At 47.1% G+C, this 23258-nt stretch overlaps 1 protein-coding gene across 3 annotated transcripts in view; it reads right to left on the bottom strand.

Annotated features, from left to right (window-relative positions):
- Positions 1-11755: 11755 nt before the first annotated feature.
- SPINT1 (serine peptidase inhibitor, Kunitz type 1) overlaps positions 11756-23258 on the bottom strand; it is a 19093-nt gene continuing 7590 nt past the window's right edge. For 2 of the 3 annotated variants that reach the window (XM_017742219.1, XM_008639456.2), the window contains 9 exons: positions 21950-22101; positions 20412-20550; positions 19128-19298; positions 18431-18457; positions 17377-17502; positions 16408-16458; positions 15465-15635; positions 14723-14779; positions 11756-13686 (listed from right to left, as the gene is read on the bottom strand). In XM_017742219.1, the coding sequence (XP_017597708.1) occupies positions 13490-13686; positions 14723-14779; positions 15465-15635; positions 16408-16458; positions 17377-17502; positions 18431-18457; positions 19128-19298; positions 20412-20550; positions 21950-22101 (1091 nt within the window). In that variant the 3' untranslated portion in view covers positions 11756-13489. The remainder of the gene's footprint in view (positions 13687-14722; positions 14780-15464; positions 15636-16407; positions 16459-17376; positions 17503-18430; positions 18458-19127; positions 19299-20411; positions 20551-21949; positions 22102-23258) is intronic. The other variant, XM_017742218.1, reaches the window with a different exon arrangement.

Raw genomic sequence — 23258 nt, 5'->3', positions numbered from 1 at the left:
AGGCCTGCTCTCAACCCTCTATTCTAGAGCATGGCTTTATTAAAAAATTAAAAACTACATCTCAGCTTAATTTTCTTCCCACACTTGGCTGTACTCTATCTTACCCCCATCTCAAAGAGGCATGTCAGTCCTTTCGTATCCTCACTGGAGTTCACAGAAGTTTGCCAGCATTAATCAGAGGCAATTACCTTTGCCTCTTTAGGCAGGGATATCAGACCTGAGCCTAGGGTGACTCATTGCAAGATTGCTTCCCCCTGCAAGGTTCTTCCAGACATCTCCTTTGACTGGAGACCTCAGCTGTTGCCTTTGGTCATTCTACTCCTGGGAAACTCTCCTGGCAGGGAGCAAGCCCCAACTACTACACAGCCTCATGTACTCTGCATACCTGTCTCTTCATCTCACTCAGTGTAACTGATAAAAGGGAATTATCTAACCAGTATTTTCACATTTTGATAGATTATCTTTTTTTCAATAGATTTTTTGTGTGGAACAGTCCCATTTTGGTGATAACCACTGCAATGCAACCAGGGCTGCTGGACCACAGGCCTGTTCTCAGCAGTGAGTCTTTATGAACCCTGGAGAAACCCAACCACACTAACCATTCCTGATTCAGTCATCTCCAGGATTCTTGCCTTCTTGATGAAAAGAAACAAGTGGCACCTTCATCCTTTGCAGCTCTGATACCGTAAGAGCCCTGGCTGGAAGCACATCCCTTTCAAGACCCCTTGTGTCTATGGGAGAAGAGATCTCTCAGAGGTGAACACACCATGCTGCTTCTTTCATTTATGAGAGAAAGAATTCATCGTTTCCTAGAGGAGAAGTTTTCTGTCCTAGAGAAATCCTGGGGTTCACTGTAGGTCATAACAAAAATCTGCATTGGACTATTTGCCAGAAATATTGCAAAACAGTATAAATATATGCCCCAGAGAAGAAATGGAGTTCCAGCAAGCTGCAGCACTTGGAGGAAAAGTGGAAATTAGTATTATGCACAATATGAAGTAGATACTATGTTACTGTTACTAACTAATCCATGTGTTATTCAGCTCAGCCTGCCAACACACACTCCTGAATGTCGCCTGTAGGCGTCCTTACCACTGAAGTCCGTGTCAACCTCGCAGACATCCTGACTGTGACTAAACACTCAAGTGGCCCTGGCCCACCAGCCTGCCTGTACCTCCAGAGCTCCACGCTCCATGCAAGCATTTGCAGGAGAGCAAGAAAAGTCTGGTGGTTTAAAATGGCACTTCCATCACAACTTCCAGCACAATCTCTCTGGCTGGCCAGGAAGCAGAGCATTTCACATCACACCTGCCAGGCTATGAAATGAGGTTGGAAAAGTACGAGTGTTAGGGGCCTGCTGGGATAACTTAGTGAGGGTCACTGCCCTTTTACTTCTTCCCTTGCCCTCCAAGCAGTCCATCACCTAGGACAGAATTCTGCTCTTCTGCAATAACATGAATGCACTGTCTGTACCTCTGGCTGCTGTGCAAATATGCTGCTTTGGTGTTCTGGGGTCAAAAAGGAGAAAGGAGGAGGAAGGAAAGCAACTGACTGAAAATAAACCACATCCCAGTAAAGAGATGAAAGACTCTAAGGGATGATCTAGTTTTGTGTAGAAGGGTCAGAGTTTTCAGAAACTCAGGGAACTGGAAAAAGGCCTGCCTTTCACAAAGGCTGGAAAGCACCTTGGAGGGACTCACTCCATGTGTGGGGTGCTGCCTCAGAGAGTCCTGCCTCAGAACTGCTGAGTGCGCAGGGCATGAATGTTTTACACAAAGCATTCTACTGCAAAGTAAATACTGCTCTGGATGGAAGGAAGCTGCCCAGTCATAATATACATGGCTGGTTGCAGAGTTGCACAAGAAGAAGCCAGTTCTGACGTAGGTGAGAGCGGCCCTGTGAGCACCCTGAGATGGCAGGGTTTGGCTGGGCAGCAGCTCACATCCGACAGTTTTCCAGCTGATGCTGAACACAGACTCATTTTCAAAGGTAGAACCTCAACTCAGTGAGCAAAGAGGAAAAATGGACATGAGGAAAAATGTACATGAGGAAAAAATGTAAATGTCTTCTGCATGCTACTTAATGACATGCACAGATGTGCTCCACTGCTGGCAGTGAAGGCAAAACAAATGAGCTGTCACTTCCATCTCAGGCACTGCTGGTGACAGGGAAATCCTTTCATAACAGGGACAGATTCACAGTGAGAAGAACATTTTTTTGATTGGCACTTCCCTTTTTACTAAAACCTTTTCTTTTCATCTTCTTAGCCAGCATGTACATCCCTGGCTTCTGTTCTTAAAAGGTGGACAATAGCCTCCTTACCAATAGGAATTACCTCTGTGCTGTGAAGAGGACAGGGACATGAAAAGCAGGCTTCTCTGACAGGGCAAGCCTTTCCATCACAGCAAAACACTGCGGTGCATAACAGGCTACAAAACTGTTTTGGTGCCCATTGTTCCTTTGCATAAAAGCCTTTGAACCGGAGTTAGTAATTATGGGAGCCGCACTGTGCACAGCTCCTCAGCTGCTGATATGTTTATCCGCACAGCATCAATCTGACTTGCTTCCAGGAGGTTTAGATGGCATGGGGTTATGCTTGCATCAGCTATTAAACTCCTCAGAGCTGGGTTCTTTTGTATCTGTGAAGCAGACAGCATCAGTGGAGTCCCCATCCCTGATTTAAATAGCTGTGTCAATTCAGCAACGACAACCTGCAAGGCTTTAAGTCTTGGGGACTGGAGAGGCATTGCAAAGGGGCAGGGGTGCTTCCTGAGAGTTTTGGGAGGTTGAAAACAGACAGGCTTTTAAACTAAATGAGCAAACAGATCTTGCTATGTTAAAATATATTTTGTCACGAAAACAAAGAGGTTTGCTTTCCTCTCACCCTGTCTAAACTTTGGCCAAGTATGGCTGGCAAACAAGGGACTTAGAAAGAGTCAGTGGCCATGGCAGAATCCTCTTTGATATTTACCCTTGCCTGGGAGGAACAGGGATGCTTGGACAGCAGGCTAGTCCCTCTAATTTGTCCTAGGGTGGATCAGCAGTCTTAGCTTCTTTAGACACCCCAAGGATTTCTGAAATCTCTCTTTTTTTGTGAGATTCACCGCTATTCCTATGGAGCTAGGAAATCCAATGCTCTAACCATCACATATTGCACTTTGGGATGAACTGCAAGGAGAAGTTGAGACATAGACACTGGCTAGCCTCTTCATGAGATTTGCAGCTTCCTTATGGTAAGGGTAGAAAAGAAGCTTTTTAAACAAAAGAACAAATTTGGACACAAATTAAATGGGTGTGAGCTGGACAAAATTCAAGACAGGTTAGAAAACAGATTTCTTTTCATCACAGGACCTGGAGGTTCTGGAGAAGTTTGCAGATGGAACACCGTAAGGGCAACCCCTTCCCTTGGAGACTGAGCATGTCTTGTTTGTGAAAACAACTAGATGACAAAGTTGTCTAAAAAATAGAAGGTAAGTGGATATGAGTCAGGAGGCCCTTTCCAGCCCTGCATTCAAAAGCAGTTTCAAAGGACTGCTGTGCCTCACAATTACAATCACTCTGGGGATGGCTCCTGAGCTTTGCCCAGCTCCACAACACTCATCTCTATGAGAAATTTGGACTGTGCTATGTGCAACATGTATTACTCCACTCTAATTGCAGCACAAACAAGCATAGACTTGGTACGGAACCAAGCATGGTTTGTCTCATTGCTTTCAGGGGCCACTTCTAAGATGCACCATGCATCATCTTTTCCCTTGTAACAGTGTCCTTATTAGGGAGCCTGGGATCTTGATCGTCACTTTTTTCCAGGGACAACTGGGCAGAGAGCTGATTTCCTTACTGCTTCAGCTGGGAAAAGGACTCTGCCCCCCCACAGGTCTGGACTCACAAAAATCTACCCAAGATACCAGGAGCAGAACGTCTCAGCAGACAGCCCCAAACCCATGTCACATAAGCAGCAGTCTGGTCACAAGGAGGTGGCTAGTCAAGCTCTGAACATTTCAAGGAGTTGTTTTGTCGTCTGCTCCAAGAAGATGAAAGGCACTCTGGAGAGGACAGTTTGGTTCATATTTGCTAAAAAGCACCATTAGGCTGGGCGAGAAAACAGCCAGGTTGTTTTTACCTTCACACAATTGCTGGACATCGCCCACAGATAGGAGCTGGAGTGTGGGCCCAGTGTGGATGTACTGTGATGAACATTGCCTTATCTTGAATTTCACTGTTACTCAGCTGAAGCTGGCTTTCTTGGAATCAGAGACATGCTTTTTTTTACAGACAGGTATATTCTCAATCATTAGGGTTCCCATGGAGCTTTCTGCAAAGTTTGCAGTTGTCCCACCCGGAGTGCTATTGGAGTGTTTTGCACAGTGCCAAAAATTTCCTTAGTGGTTCAAACTGGGAAAAATTATTACCACTTCCTTTCCTGACACCCTTGCATCTGGTGCATAAAGTTTACAGTGTCCGGGAACATACAGAGAGACATGATGCTTCCGCAACTGGAGAAAGATGCTATCTCCTGCCTGATGCTGTGATATTTGGATTGTGCCGCATGGTCTGGCAGTTCCAGACATCTTGCAAAGCGTATCAGAAGTCTCTGGGAAAAAAAAAAGGGCAGGAAAGGAGGGTGTGCTGAGAGTCAAACAAAGGTAGAGTTTATGGGAAAGTGAACGGGAGAGGGGCAAAGGAGCAATAGGAAGTTAAGACTTTGAACAAGCCCAGTCATGCCTCAGGTACTGGTTCTACCTGTCTGCTGCCTGACCACAGCCCAGTCTGCCCAGTGACTGCAGTGGGAACTGGGGTGCTGAGCAGCACTGAGCATGGGGTTTGTTTGCTGGTCATGTTCCTGTGGAGGAGAGGTGGCTGAGACACATTGCAGTGAGCGTGCCAGTCAGCTGACTGCCCTTGCCACAGGTTCATGTGCAGGAACCAGAAGTGGCTCTGGAGAGGAAATGCTGATCCACGTGTGACATCTCCATTGCAGGACTTGGGGACGCAAGTGGATAGTGACAGAGGAGGATTCAATAATCTCTGCAGCACACCTCAAGGTACATCTACTTGCTGAAAGGGATGGCAGAGGAGGCCCTGGCTACAGGACTAGGTATATCCACAAGTCATTGCAGTTTAATGTGATCCCCTCTTTGCAGAAGAGAAATGACCCTCCCTATCCAGAACATTTGCCTTTCTCCTACCCTACAAAGTAGGATCTTTGTACGATCTGACCAAACTGTGAGCTTGGTAAGAAGAGGCAGCACTCAAATAAAACAGCAAACAGATGGGCACACAAACCCTTCTCCATTTTGAAGCAGAAACAGCATACTCCAAAGCCAATTACAAACTGGGATTAACTGTTCTGGATTTCATTAATTACATATCAATTAAGCCACCTCAGAAGGAAAACCCATTAAGAGCTATGAAGTAGAAAGGGCATTAGGTAGACAGGAAAGACAGTTATGTCCCAGGGAAGGACAAGCATCCTGTGCTCTCTGCCATCCTCATTTCCTCAGTTTCTTCTCAAGGTTTGGGGACAACCACTATGCATTTCTGCTTTGCTCCTGATAAAGACAGCAAGCAAAGGGAGGCTCAGGTACCCAATCTACAGGTTTTCTGAGACTTGAGAGCACCTCAGCCACAAAAAACTTCTGGAGAAACTTTCCTGAGTGCAGGAAAGGGAGCAGGGACACAGGGCTTGGTTCCCTCCAGCCTAGAAACCTGCCAAGCTCTTCAGAACTACTGAAGAAAAAAAAAGGCTTTTCTCCTGACCTACTCATGGTCACACACACAACCCTGCCAGGAAATATTTGGCCTGCTGTCTCAGGTGACTTATGCAAAATACGTGGTCACTTTTCCCCCAAAGACAGGTTCTACTTGATACTGCACTCCTGGGCATTTGTAGCCTGCTCCTCCTGCTGCAGAAATCCAGGCTCAAGGGAGAAGCTTTTGCAGTTTTATGTGCGGGCTTCACCACCACTGTTTCCTGGCTCTTTCATGGCTTCCTTGGAACAGACTCTTAGAAGAGTTTCCAGCCCACAGCTGGCTAATCACACACAGTTAACATAAACCTGAACATAGTGGGGAAGAAAAGAAAGCTGGGAAACCCCCCTTTTCTCAGCAGCTGGATGAGGCAATTTGCAGAAAGCCTGGAGGCGTGGGGGAAGCAGGAGCCTTTCATGAGGTTGTGGGTCCATGTGAAAGGGCAGATGAGGGCAGTTTAGGGCAGCACTTGGGCTCCCTCAGCTTCAGCACTGCGGGCCAAAGCAGGACAGCAGGGAAACTGCCTGCCCAAACACCAGCTTTGCTGCAAACAGTGCAGGGGAAAGCTCTCTGAACCATGGGGAGGGCCGAGAGCAGCATGACTTGCAGGACAACAGACAGAACCTGGATGCAGTTTCCTACAGCCTCAGTCCAGCACGGTAGAGCCAGAGCATACGGGGCTAGGGGAAACGTCAGGACTGATGGGTACGGTTTGAGGTTTCTGGGTAGCTTCCCTCAGAGATGCTCTCCAAGCCACGCTCCCGTAGGTTCTCTTCTGCCAGCGCTGGTGCTTCAGCCGGTGCCCTGGGGGGTAGGCTCAAGGAGCCATACTAGCAGAAAATAGATCCCTGAAAAGTGAATTGCTTTTTTCCAGGATGTTTCAGGGGGGGAGCAGTGCTAATGTGAGGAAAGCTACATCAGCATACTCCTTCAGCAGGGGCTAGCTGTAGGACAGACTGAGTTGTAATGCTGAGCTGCTCCTTTGGGCTCAATTTTCATCATCTGCTCTGCAGGCTGCTGCTCACCCAGGGGTCCTACCCTGTCTTGCACCTTTGGCTGGAGGCTCCCACCACACAGAGGGCCAGGACAGCCCAGCAGAAAGCTCACCTAGCAGAGAAACAGAATGTCCCTTCCAGCCTGTCCCACCAAATGGACCTGCCTGGTACCTGGCAATATGAAGACCATTGCCCACCTGATGGGGCACAGGTCACCTCCAGTGCAGAGACAAACATGTTCTGGAAGAAGCTGCAGTGGATTGTGAAACATCAGCTGTGAGGTACAGCTTGAGAGCTCTTAGATCAGTTCTTTGAATCCAGGGCCTTGTGGAGAAAGAGGAGCCTAGTGGTGAAAAAATACTGATGAAAACAAATAGCTATTTTCTTGGTTCTTGGACTTCCTTCTGGACCTCACCCACTTGCCCCAGGGTTTGCCAACACTGGAACTTCCCCCAGTACAAAACGCTTTAGTATTCAAATGGCAGTGTCTGGTACATTGACTATTTCCAAGCAGAGCCCTCCAGATGCTTACTCATTTTCGTGATGGCCACTTATTTGCATGGGTTTTACAGCCTTGCATATTTAAGAGGGTAATGTGATGGGAATGCAAGGGAAAAGAGAGAAGATAAAGCCTCCCTGGCTGAGAATGCACATATACAAGGTGATAGGAAGAATGGTGTTGGGCACACACACTGTGCCAGCTCTTCCCTTTACCTAAGGCTCCGCACAGGTTCTGTCTCTGGTCAGTCCCTTAGTTTCTGAATGGGGAGATAAATGGAAGTAGGATGGAAATTGCATGGCTGAGCAGCAGAGGAGTAGTGGATGGATCAGCTAGCAGAAGACATGGCAGGCAAGAGGTGATTCCTGAGGAAATCTGTTTTCCATTTAAGACAGATTAGCCCAGGCTTTGAGGCAAAGGGGAGAAGAGCTCCCCCATCCCAAAATACTAAGAGGAGAGGGAAAGGAAGATTTGTTGACAGGGTATAATTCTACAGCATAAGCAGGGATAGTTTCTAAATATGAGAGAGAACCAGTTCAAACTGGTTTAACAGAAACTCCATGCACCAAAAACCTCTAGCGAGGACATTAGAATAAGAGCGTTGCATCCTTGCTGGCAGCTCCTGTCTGCTCGCCTGCAGAGCTCCACGGTCCATGGAATGACCCCACAGCTCCCCAGAGCTGTTGAGCCTCCTCAAGTGTGTGACAAATGCCCCTTCATCCTCTAATATAGGTTTGCAGGGAAGGGTTGTGTAGCAAAGCCTGGAAGAGAAAGCTGCCAGCTTCCAAATTTGATGACAGTCTATTAAAGAACTGTTTTGGCTTGCTTTGGTTTAAATGAAGGTTCTACTGCCTGAACTCCTCTGATTACTGGAAAAAAAAATCTCTTACTTCTTTCAAAACGAGTGTGTATGTTGGGGAGAGCAGTAGAAGTCAGCAAAAAAAAAAATCTGGGAAGCTGATCCAAATAGATAAAGAGAGAGAAGCACCCAAGTGTTTTTTCTTTTTCAAAGTCCCTCTGACAAATTTTTGGGGCTGAACTGGTGACCTCAGTAGCTGGGCCTAGCTCTGTGTAACCCATACACAACCAAAGAGAAGGAGACCCAGGGCAGAGAGCACCCACAAGAGGCTTGGGAGACCCTAAGTCAATTCTCTGTTCTTCTGAATGTTGTACCAGCTCTCCCCTGTCTTGCAGGTGGATATGATGCTTTGAGACCTAAGGGAGTATGGTAATATGGACCATAATTTTAGAGCATAATATAGATGGGGAGGCAGGGAACAGGACCTTGCACATTATGGAGCTCATAGTCTCACATCTCACACCTCAGCACTAACTCCAGCAGTCCACACTGTCCCTGCTGCTTTGACAGTACGGTGTCCAAGGCAACACCAAGAGGGATATTAAGATATTGCTGCCCCCTCTTGTGGACATTTCAAAAGGAGCTAGCAAACCACCCTAGGCAGCTGCTCTGAGTGACCAATACCCCGTACTGAAAAAAATGCAGCAGTGCAGCCCCGGAGCCCGTGCTGGAGGCAGAAGTCTTGGGGCCCCTGCAGCCTCCCTGAGGGAGGGAATGGCTCCCACAATGCCTACATGAGAAGGGCACTATAGTTTCATTCAGAGAAGACTTTCTGGCTGGGGGAGTCCCAGCAGCTCAAATTTCTGGACCAGGGTTTTACTTCAACTGCTCACAAATATTTTTTAGCAATCCTGAAGCAGCCATCATATGGGTCAGGTGTGTCAGGGCAGAGAACAAAGACACAGGCTCTTTGTATGCACTGAGACTGGTGGAAAAATTCCCTTCTTACTGGAGCGCCTGGCTGGCTTCAGCAGGGCTCCTATTCCTCTGCATCTCCCATCAGCTGCTCACTGTCATTTTGTATATCCTCTCGTCTAGGCTGGCTCTGGGCAACTTGGAGAAGATGGTAATTAAACGGTGGGTGGCCTCTGCAAAATCTTCTAAAGCTGTTACAGGAACTGACAGTTAGTTTCAAAACTCCTGACACAGCTGGAGATGAGGACATCTTGGAGAGGCAACTATTGAATAAGGGCCACAGAAACTCTGGTGGCACCTTGCCTCAGGTGGCACCTTGCCCAGGAAACACTTACTGGTCAGCCAGGTTTCCTGGAAGAAAGGTTCCTTCATGCCCTTTAAGGAGCTGCAGAAGAGATCGCAGCTGCTAGACTTTCTAGAAGTGACTGTATTTCTCTGTGACTATCAGCTATTACAATAACCAAGGGAGAGCATTTCCAATTTCTCTCTCCATTTATCTGAGGAGAAAAAAAAAAAAAAAAAAAAGACTGTCTGGAAAGTTTTCACAAGCTATTTCTCACACAGGCATTATTTTAGTGAGCAAGGTTTGCTTACCACATGCTGGACTAGACATGGTACTTCAAATCTGCATGTGATCCATTTAGGAGCTCAAAGCACCCTGCAGTAGGAGCAAGTCTAGTCATTCCTAATGCTTGAAGTAAGGCGGGGAGAAATAACATTCAAGATCTGTCTTTACATTATGCAGAGCTTGCACACAACACTGTTCCTTCTTTCCCCTGACTTTAGAGCTCCTCTTTTTAACCAGAATGAACAGTTCAGTCTCAAAACCATAATAATTTCTTCCTTAGGCAATAAATGAGGCCTGAGGGTTAAAGTAACTTATCAGAAGGTTTCACCCACTGTGGCTTTTGTGTGTGGAACAGTATTCTGGCCTGCCACTGTGGAGCCATATGCCCTTGTCATATCAGGGCAGCTGCTGCGTTTGTTTGCAGAGCCATTGTGCCCCAGGGAAGCCGGAGAGAAATGATACTTAGCTGTGAGCTAATGCTTCCTGCATCCAGGCCAGTAGCCACATAAACCCTGCGAGGTCCCCTCCAGCCTGCTGGGATAATCTCAGCCAAAAGTTCAGGCAAATCCTCCTTCCTGACAGTCGGAGCAAGGTGACTAAACAGCTTTGCTGGTCAGGAAGGGGAGAGAGGCTCCATGGTCATCCTTCTGCAGAGGTGGAAGCCACCAACAGGCAGACTGAACAATGTGAAGGGAGAGTAGTTTCTCTTCAGTGAGGCAGCACGGTGGGCAGCAGCTCCTGGGGCCTGGCAGGAGCCTGGCTCCTCAAGGCATGCGAACAACCCCCTGGAAAACACTGACCTCGGTGGGGAAGGCATTGTCTGCACACATTGCAAGGACAAGGAGCGGGTCCAGACCTCGGAGCCTCCTGCACCGCAGAGCAGCAGTGGGGAGCACGCCAGGAGCTCCACACCAGGAGGAGCAGCTCTGCCCTAACACAGCCAGCAGCTTCACACAGCTGCGTGTTCCTGGTAGCTGGGAAACATGGAGGACGTGCTCCCTGATCGGCACAGCCAGTGCAGTGGGGCGGCTCAGCTGTCACCGAACGCTGTTCTTGCTTGGGCAGTAAGGCAGCGAGGCAGCCTCTCCTCGCCGCTGGCGCCTGAGGAGTGGGATTCTCATTTTGCGAAGTTTCAAACTCTGGGCTCCTGTTTCCATCTGAAAATTTCCAAGAGCTGAGATTTCCTGGGAAGCAGGAGCCCTTGTGTCAGGTGGGCGTGCAGGGGCTGAAGGCAGGTGGGACTCGGGGGGTGCGGGCCCAGAAGCCATGCAGGGGAGGGCTCAGGTCGGACCTGCAGCCTCCAGCAGGGCTGTGTCCAACCCCAGGGGACACAAAGGTGTGGTGTCAGTGAAAGAGGCTGCAAAGCACGCACCCGCCTCTCTCTGGAGACTGTGAAGAGAAGCAGCCGTGGTTTCAGGTGGCGATCCCAGGCCAGGGGTTACTGTCGGGAGGGGAGCGCTGACCGCATCGGCCGAGCTGAGCCGGCCTCAGCAGAGCTGCTCCTGGGGCAGCGCTTCAGGGGACAGGAGAGATAATGTCTGCACTTATGCCCGTAAGTAGCTGGAGATGGCAGGATGGGAGAGCTGGTGTAGAGTGCGTGGTCATGGCAGAGCAAAGCCCACAGCCCAGAGCAGAGTGCGGGGAGAAGGCGTTCCTGCTTCGAGCAGCACTCGGAGGCCCAGCCAGGGTGGCCGGGTCAGCAGCGCAGGGCTGGTCCGCCTGGTTCCCGTACAAACCCACTGCCAATTAGCCAGTTACATTTAGCTGACTTTACATCGCAGTTCTTGAGTGATCACCAGCCTGAAGACACAGTTAGAGCAACTCCTGTTTGAAGAATAGTGTCTGCTTTTGGTTTCAGACCCAAAGCCCAAACCAGTCTGACCAGCTGGAACCCAGTTTCAGGTTACACCCTGCCTTGCTCTCTGGGTGACTTAGTGGGTAATAATCTTGCTCCCAGAACACCTCATGCAGTAGTTTCCTATTCAGGTATCCACATATGTTGCATCCCCCGCTTCCAGCCCTCCCCACGCCATGGGACTGCTGCTGCAGCAGCTCTCCCCCGAGATACCACAGTCGGGGCAGATGAAAGGGTGCGAGATAGCAGGCATGGGAATGATACCTGCCCCCTCTGCGGGTCATTGCTCCTCAGACACCACTCCCAAGCCAGATAAGACAAACAATTCCTTTTTATTATCAGAGTGAGCACGCAAAAAAATAAATCAAGACATTAGGTTTATTGCATAGGCCATGATAGGCTGTGGGAAAAACAAAGAGATGGAAGAAATGATACGAGACAGAAAAGGAGGAATCTGACCAGCCCCAGGAACGCTGAGGCAGATGCCTGTGATGAGGAGAGGCATGCAGCCAGATTGCCAGCAGGCTCTGGGCAGCAGTTTCTTTCCTTTCCACCCAGGCATCAGCCCAGGGAAGAGGCAGCTCTCCTGCCACTGCACTTGAGAGGTCCTGAGCTGGGCATGGCTTTACTAGAGCATTTCAGAACCACTCTGCCCTTGGCCCTGAAAGAGTCCAAACATTTAAACTGAAGTCTGTACATAGACTTATGCTTCTTACACACACACACACACACACACAAACACACACACAGAGTTTCCTCTCTCTTCACAGCAGTGTTCCAAGAGCACCAGGCACTGGAAGTTTAGAGCTTGGTGCCAGCCCTACAGCCAGCAGTACATCAGGCACTTCACAAATAGCTTCTTCTGCCCCAACAGAAATCCTCAGCTCACTGAGGTACAAGCCTGGACCAGCAGATGCTGCAGGACAGAGCTCAGAAGCATCTCACTGCAAACAGACTATAGAGGAACACATAGGGCCAGGACTGGGACCAGGACATTACCAAAGCGGGGATTTCACATGCTGCCTTGGGGCCAGAGATGAGCTTTGGACCTCTTGGGGCTGGGCTGAGCTCATCTTGTACCAGGAGGGACGAGCCAGCAGGAGCAAGGAAGCCTGCAGACATTAACTGGTGATATCCAGCCCACTCCTCTGCTCTGGGAGATGCCAGGGACTCAAGTCAGGCTGTGTGCTCAGAGGAGCATGCAGTAAAATCAAAACTGCACCTTTCCTGCACAATCAGCAGGAAAAGTATGGGTCTTTACTTCATGTGAGAATAAATAGATATTTTCTCAATGTGTTTGGGTTCAGACTGAACACTGGAAAAGCAACCAGGGCAACTCACAGAGAGAAAAATGGTGAGCATGTACTGTACACAGGAGACTGAAACACAGCAGCCAGGCAGAAAAAAGTCTGTGTGCTTTTCTGTTAAAAAGCAAAGCCTAGTGACTTAAGCAGGTGTTTCTGTCCATCTTGAAAACAGGAACTGCTGGAGAGTGTCACAGAGCCCTTGGATCAGGTCTGGCTGATTATGTCAATCCCACAGACCTCAAGAGATGCACCATGAGCAGGTAGACTGCTGCAAGGCAGGGCACCTTGCAGAGGACTGGGAGAAGGGGAGGAAAATACAAGGTTGAATGGAAGAAAGTGACACTGAAAACAAATTCCTGGCTTTGGTGAGCTTGCACCATTCACCAACATGAATGCTACACAGATCCAGTTCCAGGCTCCTTCAGGAAGTTGAGCAAAGTTGTGCTCTGGGTTTGAGCAGGAAGAAAGGTGTAATTCAGAGTTTCACTGGATTGTTTGAGGCTAGGAAGGGATGGATGTCAGAGAGCAGCAGAATGCTCCCCGTTCCTCGCTTTCTAGAGCAGCCATTTAGCCTAGACAATCACAAATACTAGTACTGCCAAATCACAGCTAGATCTTGGCCTGATGCTCCAAATGTCTTCACAGAGAACGAGTCCTTCAGGCACAGACCTGTGTCTAAAAACAGAACTCCAGAACTTTTGGGGAGTGCCCCAGGGCTGAACTGGAGAGAGAGCTGTAGGTCAGACTGGTTTGGTGGCACTGCTGTAGAACAGATGCTCAGTGTCCTCTGTGGTGGAGAGGGTTGAATTGGTAGCAGTGGTAGGCTGATGGCGGCGGCTATTCTTCTTCCTTTTCTTCAAGAAGAAGTAGCCAATGAACACCAGGACCACCATGATGCAGATCCCGAGGAGCACAGCAATCACTACCTCAAAGGCACCTGCAGGGATATGTGAACATGTTAGAAGGGATGCTACACAAGATCTGATGCAGCAGGAGTGGCGAGGAAGAAGCAACAGCAGGCATGACAACAGGGTGGTCACTGCACAACCAGCAAAGAAGAAAGGTGACAGCTGCATTGGCATAAGGGTATGGCCAAGGCACAGCCAGCCTGTCTCTCCCAAAAGGTATTTCCCATCATTTCCCAGATACACCACGCCCTCTAAAGGCTGTTCTGTGACTTTGGCAGGCTTGGCCATTGACAACCCTAGGAATATCAAATCCTTTTGCAATGGCAGCCTTGTGTCATACCTCAACAGGAAGGCCGCCAAGGGGTGTTCACAGAAGGCACCTCCAGGCTGGGACAGCACTGAGGGATTGAGCTATGGAGGATAGGCTGAGTTTGTGGGAAAGTGCTCTTAGCAGTGGCATGAGCATTTGCTCTCCAGCCAACCAAACCCCTGCAGCATCAGCGGAGACAATCAAGGACAATGCATTTGCAAGATGGTGTGAATTCAAAGATTAAATCATTCTCTAGGATTTAAGAACAATAACCTTAATGTGGCATTTTTAAAAGAACTTGTATTTCAATAGCGTTGGGCTTTTTTAATGTTGTAGAGAGGTTGTATATGGTCATCACATTTCCCCACAATCTAGCACCTGACATTATTCATATATCTGCTTAAGTCTTCTTTCTTGTAGAAGTTAGTAGCCCTCATGTGAAATTGGCCCCTAGAAAGAGTTTTACTTCCCATTTTTTGATGTTGAACAGTGGAACATTCATGCAAGTTGATGGAAAGAAAAACAGGAGTGTCTGTATGAGCTACTGAGTCACAGACACAGGAAAAAAATGGACCACAGTTGCACAGTGCACAGAAGCGTCTCTTGCCACTGCCAGCATCCCACAAATCCCACATTGCTCCCCCAGCTTCAAAAGAGGTGTGGGAGAGAAGACTACTATTTGCAAGGAAAGACAAAGTATTTTTCAGAACAAGGAAAAGCAACAAGAAAGATCTGGAGGGAAAATTGTTACTCACTTAAGATAGCAGTTTGGGACTCAAATGATTCCCATCTTCGGCCAATGACATCTGCTTCTGAATTGGGAACACAGAGAGGGGAGAAAAGTTTTACAAAGAAGGTTGGGAACAGGGGATAAGACAGGTTTCTGAGGAGCATATAGCCAGTGCTCTGAAGTGACTGAATGCACACAGCACCCCTTCTCAACAGCCACGGTACTGAGCTCTCAAGGCAGGCTGTGAGGCCCAGTGCAGCTCAAGGAGGTAGTTTGCCTCTTAACAGATACAGTATGGCAGAATTCTTCCTGTTGGCCTCCAAAACAATATGTACCAAGTGTAACCCTCTCTCTTGTTTGTTTAAAACTTCAGGCTAGTATGTGTCATTGAGGATTTTCTTAAGTTCTCCCCACTCACTTGGGGAGACCTAGAGCCAAGCTAGGAGGTTAGATTTTCTTCAGAGCAGATGTATCACATCTCTGGTTAGTTTTGTCATTCTCTGTCTCTTTCTCAACATCAGCACCCAAAATGCTTTCCAGCTCTGGGAAATGACAGGCTGCATTGCAGAAAGATGCTGCAGATCCACCATTCCCCATAAGCCATTGGTTGTGTTGAAGGACACTGTGGGTCATGGCCAGGGTTTGAGAGCAGAGCAGCTTTGACTGAAAGCTCCCAAGGCACTGCCTCTTTGGGACCACAGAACTTAATCTGAAGTGATTTTCCCAGTTTGATCAGTCAAATTCCAGTCCTCACTATGTATGCTTACTTGTGATGCCTGAACATGATTTCATGCACTCTTCCTCTTGTTCAAAGTTGTTGCTGTTGCCACCACAGCCCCCATAGGTGAAGGGGTCACATTTCTCCAAGAATGGGTTATAGTACCAGCGGGGGATGCTCTCGGTGCACTGTCCAGTATCAGGCAAGTCCACACAGTGGCCTGGCAAAGCAAGGCAGAGGTGCTTTAGTCCAAGCAGTGTCTTCCCAGAGCAGCAAAATTTTCTGCTCACAACAAAAGAGCACAAGCACCATGGCAGAGGAAATCCATAGCCACAACAGTGGCTCTCATGTCCCCACTGCTCAGTTGCCAGCTGGTCAAATTGGCAGTGCCAAGGTGAGCTGCCACCTGCCATAAATCCAACCAGCAAGCAGAAAAAGGAACATAAGGCCATGCAGTCATGGTAAACCCTGGATTCACTCCCCTCTAGAAATGACCTGTCATCCCTGGGAGGCAGAAGGGAACATGAAGAGCCTGGACACACAGAAACCACAGATTGGCTCAGGTCTCCTCTACAACCGAGCTGCATTTAAGTGACTTGGAATATACTCTTTCAGCCCAGTGATAGGTCCACTGTCTACACTTAAAAAAGGAAAAGACATGGGATCAAGCACAGACCTTGCTGTGTCCCCTCCACTGCTTTGGCTTGCACTATTTCCAAAAAAACATGCTGCAGAATTTTGTACAGGCCAGCAAGCAACATGCATGAGACCTACTTGGATGGAAAAAGTTTAGGCAGGAGTGAAAGCCTGCTAACAACAGCTGTCCTCGAGGTCAGAGAAGAGGCCCTTGCTCATTTTTAGTACAGGGACTACCCAGATGCTACACCTGGTTTTGGATTTACAGAGGGAAGTAGTTTTACCATGGAACAACAGGCTGAAGGAAAAACCAAAAGCTGGAAGAGGTCAGCCTAGGTGCTCTGGATGGTACGTACCTTGCTTATGTGTGACATTAATTTTCTGCAGTCTATTGAACTCACGAGCATCTGCAAGGGGAACATTTCATGTTAAAAACTTCTCTCACCAGTTGAAAAGAAGTGCCTCTGTCCATGCAGACATGAGCAGACAGAGCTTTCCTGTACATTCTTTTGCTATCACAAGCCAGAGAAAGGGAGATACCATTTGATGTTCTTAAATATCTCAAAGCTATGAGAGGAACATGGGAAAAATAAAATGTAGTAACAAGAAACTCTTCCCAATTTCCAATCCACAGATATAGAGACAAAACTAAGGAAAACAAAGGCTGCTTTCTTATTTTTGTTTTCCATCAAGAAGTATGGGAAAAGTCACTCCAGGTTTTAAGAAGTATAAAAGAGCATTAGTGCTCTTTTATAAGAATATAAGAGAGAGCAAGAGAGATGAATCATAGGCTTGAAAATCCAAAAAGGCAACAAAACACCCACACATAGGAAAGAGATTGTGGGAATTCAGAAGAGGTGAGGAGGGATGGAAGAAGGGAGGAGATAGTGTGGATTTGGGCATCTCACCACTGTGCATTTATGTTAGCATAACAGGATGTTAAGGGGACTGTGCCACCAGACAGACTTGAAAAAATAATGGTTTCCTTTCCCATTTCCCAACTCCAAGAGAGCAGGTAAGGTAATTCAGTGAGAAAAATATTGAAAGGGGGAAGACAGGCCTGAAGTCTTACAGAGAGGTGCAGAGAAGAGAGTCAAAGAGTATTTAAGAGGCAGGAAACATCACAGAAGGAAGGTCATCTCTTGCAGTCAGCAAGGATACAGGAAATGGCAGAACCTGCAAATGTAATACTGTGGAAAGATAATGCAGGGTCAGGAGATAAGAACAGAAGACACCAATAGGCATTGACTCAGCACCTGTAACTTACATTGGACCCATTCCTGAGCGGATAGTAAGTTGTCTGAGCCAGAATTTGAAGTACTTACATCGTTCACAGTACATCTCATCCGATTCATCAGCACAGTCGGGAGTTTCATCACACTCCAGATAGGCATCAATGCAGCAACCATCCTTGCATCTGAAGAAGGGGGGCTGACAGTTCCCATTGCATACTGCATCAGAAACAGTTCAGATAGCTCATTAAAATTCATTGTTTCTCCCTGCCAGATGCTTTAGGAAGGACTTAAAAGCTGCTGATAGGGCTGGCAAACAAGAAACAAGGCAGATTGGTAAAGGTCTCTCCTCAGTGCCACCCTAGACTAAAAAAAAAAAAAAAAAAAATTCCTGTTTATAAATGAAACATTGTTCTGGAAACAGCCATGTTTCCTCTCAAAAAGAAGTACATAGCAGGTGGAAGCAAGAATGAGCTACTCAGGAAGAATATGGAGACATTACCCAAGCATGGCGGATTAAATTAGGAAAGCCAAACTGAAACATGCACACTGGGCTGCAAGAGCTTCAAACCTCTCTGCTCCAGAGGTGGTCCCAAGTGCTGAGTACTGTGCCCAGTTCTGAGCTCCCCAGTGACAAAAGACATTGGCATAAGAGTAAATCTCAGCAAGAGCTGGAGCACAAGACCTAGCATGAAGTTATGGAGAAGACAGATTATAGAGGAGACAGACTCATTTTGGAGCACAGTAATAGGATGAACAGCAACAGACAGGAGTTGCAACAAGGGAAAGCAATTCAGTATAAGGGGAAAAAATTATAATGAGGGTCATCAAACGTTGGTACAGTTTGACAATACGACGTGTAAAGTCTCCTTTTTCAGAGATACTGAAAACTGGACTGGATACAGTGCTGAGCAACAGAATGTGACTCAAAGCTGGACCTGCTTTGAGTAGTGGGTTGGCTCAGATGACCTCTAGAGGTAACCCCCAACCTAAATTATCCTCTGACATGAAAGGGAAAGGCTTAGTAAAGAAATTAGTCTCCAGTGCCTCACTTTCCAGACTGAGTCCTAATCAAAAGCCACAGGAATGGACATGAGACACTCAGCCCAAGCTTGCATAGGATTGAACTGTCATATGGGAGACTCACCTGGCTGTTGTCGCCCACCAACAGAACCTGAAGAGACAAGAGGAAAAATAAAAATAAATTTACCACCACATTGTTTTGTCAGATTAAGATCACCTTTATATTGTCTTAATGTTTTCTGCAAGGAAGCCCTGATTAGGGAGGTGAAATATGGATGCCTGCCACTCAGAGACCTAGATGAGTTGTACCCACGTGAGGTAGGCCTGCAGGAGCACAGGGGAACTTCCCACCACGAGCTAGACCATTTCCAAATTGTTTTTCTTTTCCAAGGCTGTAACATCGCTTTTTAAGCAGTGCACTGCAATGGGCCTGGCAGTGGCTCAGCCCATTTATCTGAACAGCAGTAAATTGTTCTCAGTGGCTTGAGGGTGCCAAGGAAGGAGATTAATTTCATTTTGGGAGTAAAGCCCTTCTGGCCCCCAACTGCACAATGCTGCTGTCTGAATTTAGGTCTCAGATGTGACACAAAGATCTGGTGAGGGCTTCTGCAGCCAAAGGAATACCAGGGACACTGGCCAGTGCTTCAGGAGCTGGGTCAGATAGGTTGGCAGCTTAAGACAATGACTGCCCATCCATAATTAGCCCAGTCTCCTCAGCTTACTGGGCTGTAACTAGCTCTCAGCCAAGAGGCTGCAGTACTTGTCCACAGGGTCATCCCGACCCTATGAGAAAGAGGGGGCTGGATTTTTGAAGGACTCACCTCTGACATTCTTGCAGGCAAGTTCACACTCCTCTTCCCGTAAGTAGTTATTCTTGTTGGGCTTGCAGCCACCAAAAATGAACTCTTCACACTGCTGAAGGCTTGGGTTGTAAAACCAGCGTGGAAAAGATCCCCGACACCAGCCCACCTTCTTCGGAGTCAAACAATGCTCTATCAAGAAAGTTAACAGAAAAGGGTCTGGGGTTAGGTCAGTCCTTTGGAAGACTTTCTGTTTTGTATATCTGAGGGCAAACAAAATCTTCCAAAGGACATGTCTGAAAGGTTTATAAAATCTTGACCAACATGGAGAAGAAGAGTAGGGAATCATGGATTGAATTTTTTTTTATGAAAGGGAGGGTCACAAAACCAAATTAGAAGGTGTCACATCCATTAAACAAAAGAAGCTGCATCTCCACACAGCACATAGTTAAGCTGTGAAGCTCCTTACCTCAGGAGGTTGCTGCTTTTCAAAGATTACATGAGGTCAAAAAGGGATTCATACATGGTTATTAAACATGAAGACACCATCTTCTGCTTAAAAAAATCTCCCAGCTGCAAAATCCTTGGGGATTAGTCAAGCATAGTAGAGATTCACTGATAGCATGTCATGTTCTCACACTATTTCCAAAGTACCAACCTCTGCACACTGTTGAATGCAGTGTATTGGAGTTTGGTCAGACCATTAGCATCACTTGACATGGCTGCTCTTATATTTTTATGGTACCTGAGGTAGGAGAAGACATCCCCTGCTTAGCTACTAGTCAACCATTTGTCCAAGAACTCCTTACTTCTGATACACTTGTAATGCTGAACATTTTCATGATTAAACAAAGTCATTAAAGAAAAAAAATATAAATAAACCCGGAGATACACTGAATGTCTTGCAGACGACTCCACCTACCCTGAAACCTAAGGGCCGTCACAGCAAAACCACAGAGTCAACAGGACCTTTCACGTTCTCCTGTTTTACAACCTCAGTTGCACCCCAAGCTTCATCCACTCTGGTGTCACCCAGTAGAGAGCAAGGACAGGCAGAACAGATGGGCTTATTGCAGGCCTCATCTCCAGCACAAGTATGCAAAAATCCCAAAATAGATCACTGTGAATTCAGAGACCTTCCACCACCAGTGAAAGGCAGTAGTGCAGACTCTCACTGGGAAAAGCCAACACACAAGTCCAGTGTCTTGGCTGTGCTCTTCTCCCATCTACCCCTCTGAGAGGAGCACCAGTAATGCCAGAGCAGGCTCGAGGACTCCAGGTAGATATGTGTGGGCTCAGGCTCACCTTCTGTCTGTTCAGAGCTCAACACCATGATGGTGATGTTGGTGAAGTCTTGCTGTTGTGCAGTGTCCGTGACAGTAAGCTGGAAGACGTAAGTTCCCACCTGGAGGTTGGAGATTTCTACCTGATCTTCTTCATGCTTCTGAGAACGCAAAAGAAAGGCTTATGTAGGAGAAAAGTACTTCTAAGGAAGGAGTGACTGAAGCTATGCAAGGTCCATGTTCCTGCATTAGGGAGAATGGAGGTTGGATGGAAATGTTCAAGCAGATGTCTGGCATGAAAAATGTCTCAGTGCTAGACAATCCCCCCAAACCCATGGACTGGTACCCAGCTGGAATAGCAGAAGGAACAAGTATCACAAGCATAATTAGATATTTCATGTTTTGGGGCATTGTGAAAGCACAAGGGAAAATAGAACTCATTGGAGAAGACAGAAATACCTGTAGTTTTTATTTTACTTTTTAAAACTTAAAACCTATTATGAATCATTTACTTAGCACATAGGGAATAAGGTAGGTGTATTTAATTGTTTTGTCAGAAGCGAAAGCTACAATATTATTGACACAAACTTTTCCTCTATATTTACAACAGAATTGGACTTTCATTTCCATGCTATCCCTGGTTTTGATTAGGTTTCAAAAGAACACAGCTTTGCCATACATCATTTTAATGTTGTTAATACAGCATAATATTAGGGGACCTCCCTCCCTCCATGAAAGTTGCTTTGGTCGGGCTAGGGCAAAGGGAAAAAGAAAGGAGCACTTGCTGAATTACACAGACCCCTTTGCATTCTAGAGTTTGTCACTGCTGATGTTCAAAATCAGCTGTGGGCCTGATGTACTCATTTGCTTCATAATTCTTCCAAAAGGTGCCACAAGAACTCCATATGAGCCCCATGGCTTTTCAAAGCATTTTGCAGAAGTTTAAAAGAAATAATTTGCTCTTCTAAAGCTACAATTCACTTTTAGCCTCTATCAAATAGGCAGTGTTCATACCCCAGAGATCTTGGATCCAGACAAGAGACATGAGTTCTGCTCCAGCTCAGATAAAATAGGAAGAAGAACTTACACTTTCAAGAGAGGCAAAGTCCAGGAAAAGCCCCAGGAGAACAAAAGCAGAGCCTGAGACTGGATTGTTCAGAGACAGAAGAGGAAATGCACTGAAGTGGACAGAGTAGAACTAAGAGAAGGCCCTTCACTGAACTGCAGGAACTTGGAACCAGAGGCAGCTCTTGCACGGAAGCTCTGCCCTCTCAGCTGCTCCCACCTAGGCAGATCAGGTGTTGCTCAGGAAGGCTTGAGACAGCAGCCCATGCAGGGAGCCTGAGACCTGGTGAAGCCAAAAATGCCACCTCCAAATAGTGTGCGAGAGGAGGAGGGCAACCACAAGGAGTGCTCCATAGTTTTTGGGAACAGGCTCCTGGGTGGACTGGCTTGAAGAGGGAAGGACAAGGTGACCTTTAAGTCAGAGCTCTGACCGACCAACCTAGTGCAGACCACAAGTGACACTGAGCAAGGTGCTTATTTCCTGCAGCTCCCTACCTTCATCTCCACAGAGGGGTCGCCAAGGACCTGTTTCCATTCATAGCTGACTATCCCATGGTCATCCGTGCTCTCTGTGCCTCTCAGCATCACTGGCTCCCCCGGCTGTACCCTCATGTCCTTGACAGCACGGGCTGTTGGAGGACGGTCATCTGCAGAAGAAATGTAGAACAAGGCTTGGGTAAGAGGCTAAAGGGTCCAGTCCTTGTCTCCACTACAGGAAAACAAGGAAGGGGAATTATTCCAGGCTAAATCAATCCAGACTTCAACTGCTGAAAGGAAAACACTTTTATACAGCTGTGCTCCTTGCAGCCTGAGCAAGCAACAGGCAGTCAGTACTGTTATTACTGCCCTCACTGATTTATTAAGTCCACAACCCACTACGGCAGTGCCTTTGAGCCAGTTGGCTCCCTGGGCACTTCTGTCCACAGGAACCACCATAAGAGGGTGGCCCCGTGACTACAGCCATTGTGCTTCTGAGAGTGGGACCACATCCTCACAGAACAGCACAGAGCAATCTCCACCCTTCTCTTAGGGAGATGGCCCAATATGGGTGTTGAAGAATGTGGACCTGACTCTCATCATTCCTATCACTCTCTTTAAGCACTGTGTTCATGTATTTAGCCAGAGCTACACACTGTGGGACTTGGATGGGAAATACTTCTCTTCCAGATCATCTTCCACCCCACTTTCTGACATACATGCCTTTAAAACAGCACAAAAACACCATTCATGAGATTGTTATTTTTGTACCATTCCATGGATTAGCTTACAAGCAACTTCCACAATCTATTAAATGTTTTTCCAAACTGTAAGTACAAGAGATGAAAACTGATCCCTGCCCTTGCCAGCAAGAACAGCCTATACAATGACACAATTGAGCCTGACTCATAACTCCTTTTGGCCTGAATGTCTCTGGTCGCAGGCTTTGTGCATAGCTCAGCCCATAAAACTCCACCTGGTAGCACCTGTACCAAGTCCAAGACTCAGTGTTCCAGTTCAACCTGAGTCTTTTGTAAAGGCACCAACCATCATTTATAAGCTAGATAGAAATCACTCTGCCATTACACTGTTATATCAACTGTGACTGAAGAAGAGGATTAGTGTCCAAACCCCTTAGAAAATTACTCCATTAGCTGATTATTTTCGCTGTTGCAGACTTGCTCCTAATTTCCTGTTTGAGTGTATCTGAATTCAGATCCCAGCTGCTGACTGTTGCTGCAGTCTACTGAAGGGACATTTAATATAAGGTATATGTATAAACAAACCTGACATTAAAACAGGCCACTTAGTTCTTTTGTCCCCTTGT

The sequence above is a fragment of the Corvus brachyrhynchos genome, unplaced genomic scaffold (assembly GCF_000691975.1).
Source record: "Corvus brachyrhynchos isolate BGI_N302 unplaced genomic scaffold, ASM69197v1 scaffold115, whole genome shotgun sequence".
NCBI lineage: Eukaryota > Metazoa > Chordata > Aves > Passeriformes > Corvidae > Corvus > Corvus brachyrhynchos.
The sequence above is the reverse complement of the archived record's forward strand: the minus strand, read 5'-3'. Positions and strand labels throughout refer to the sequence as shown.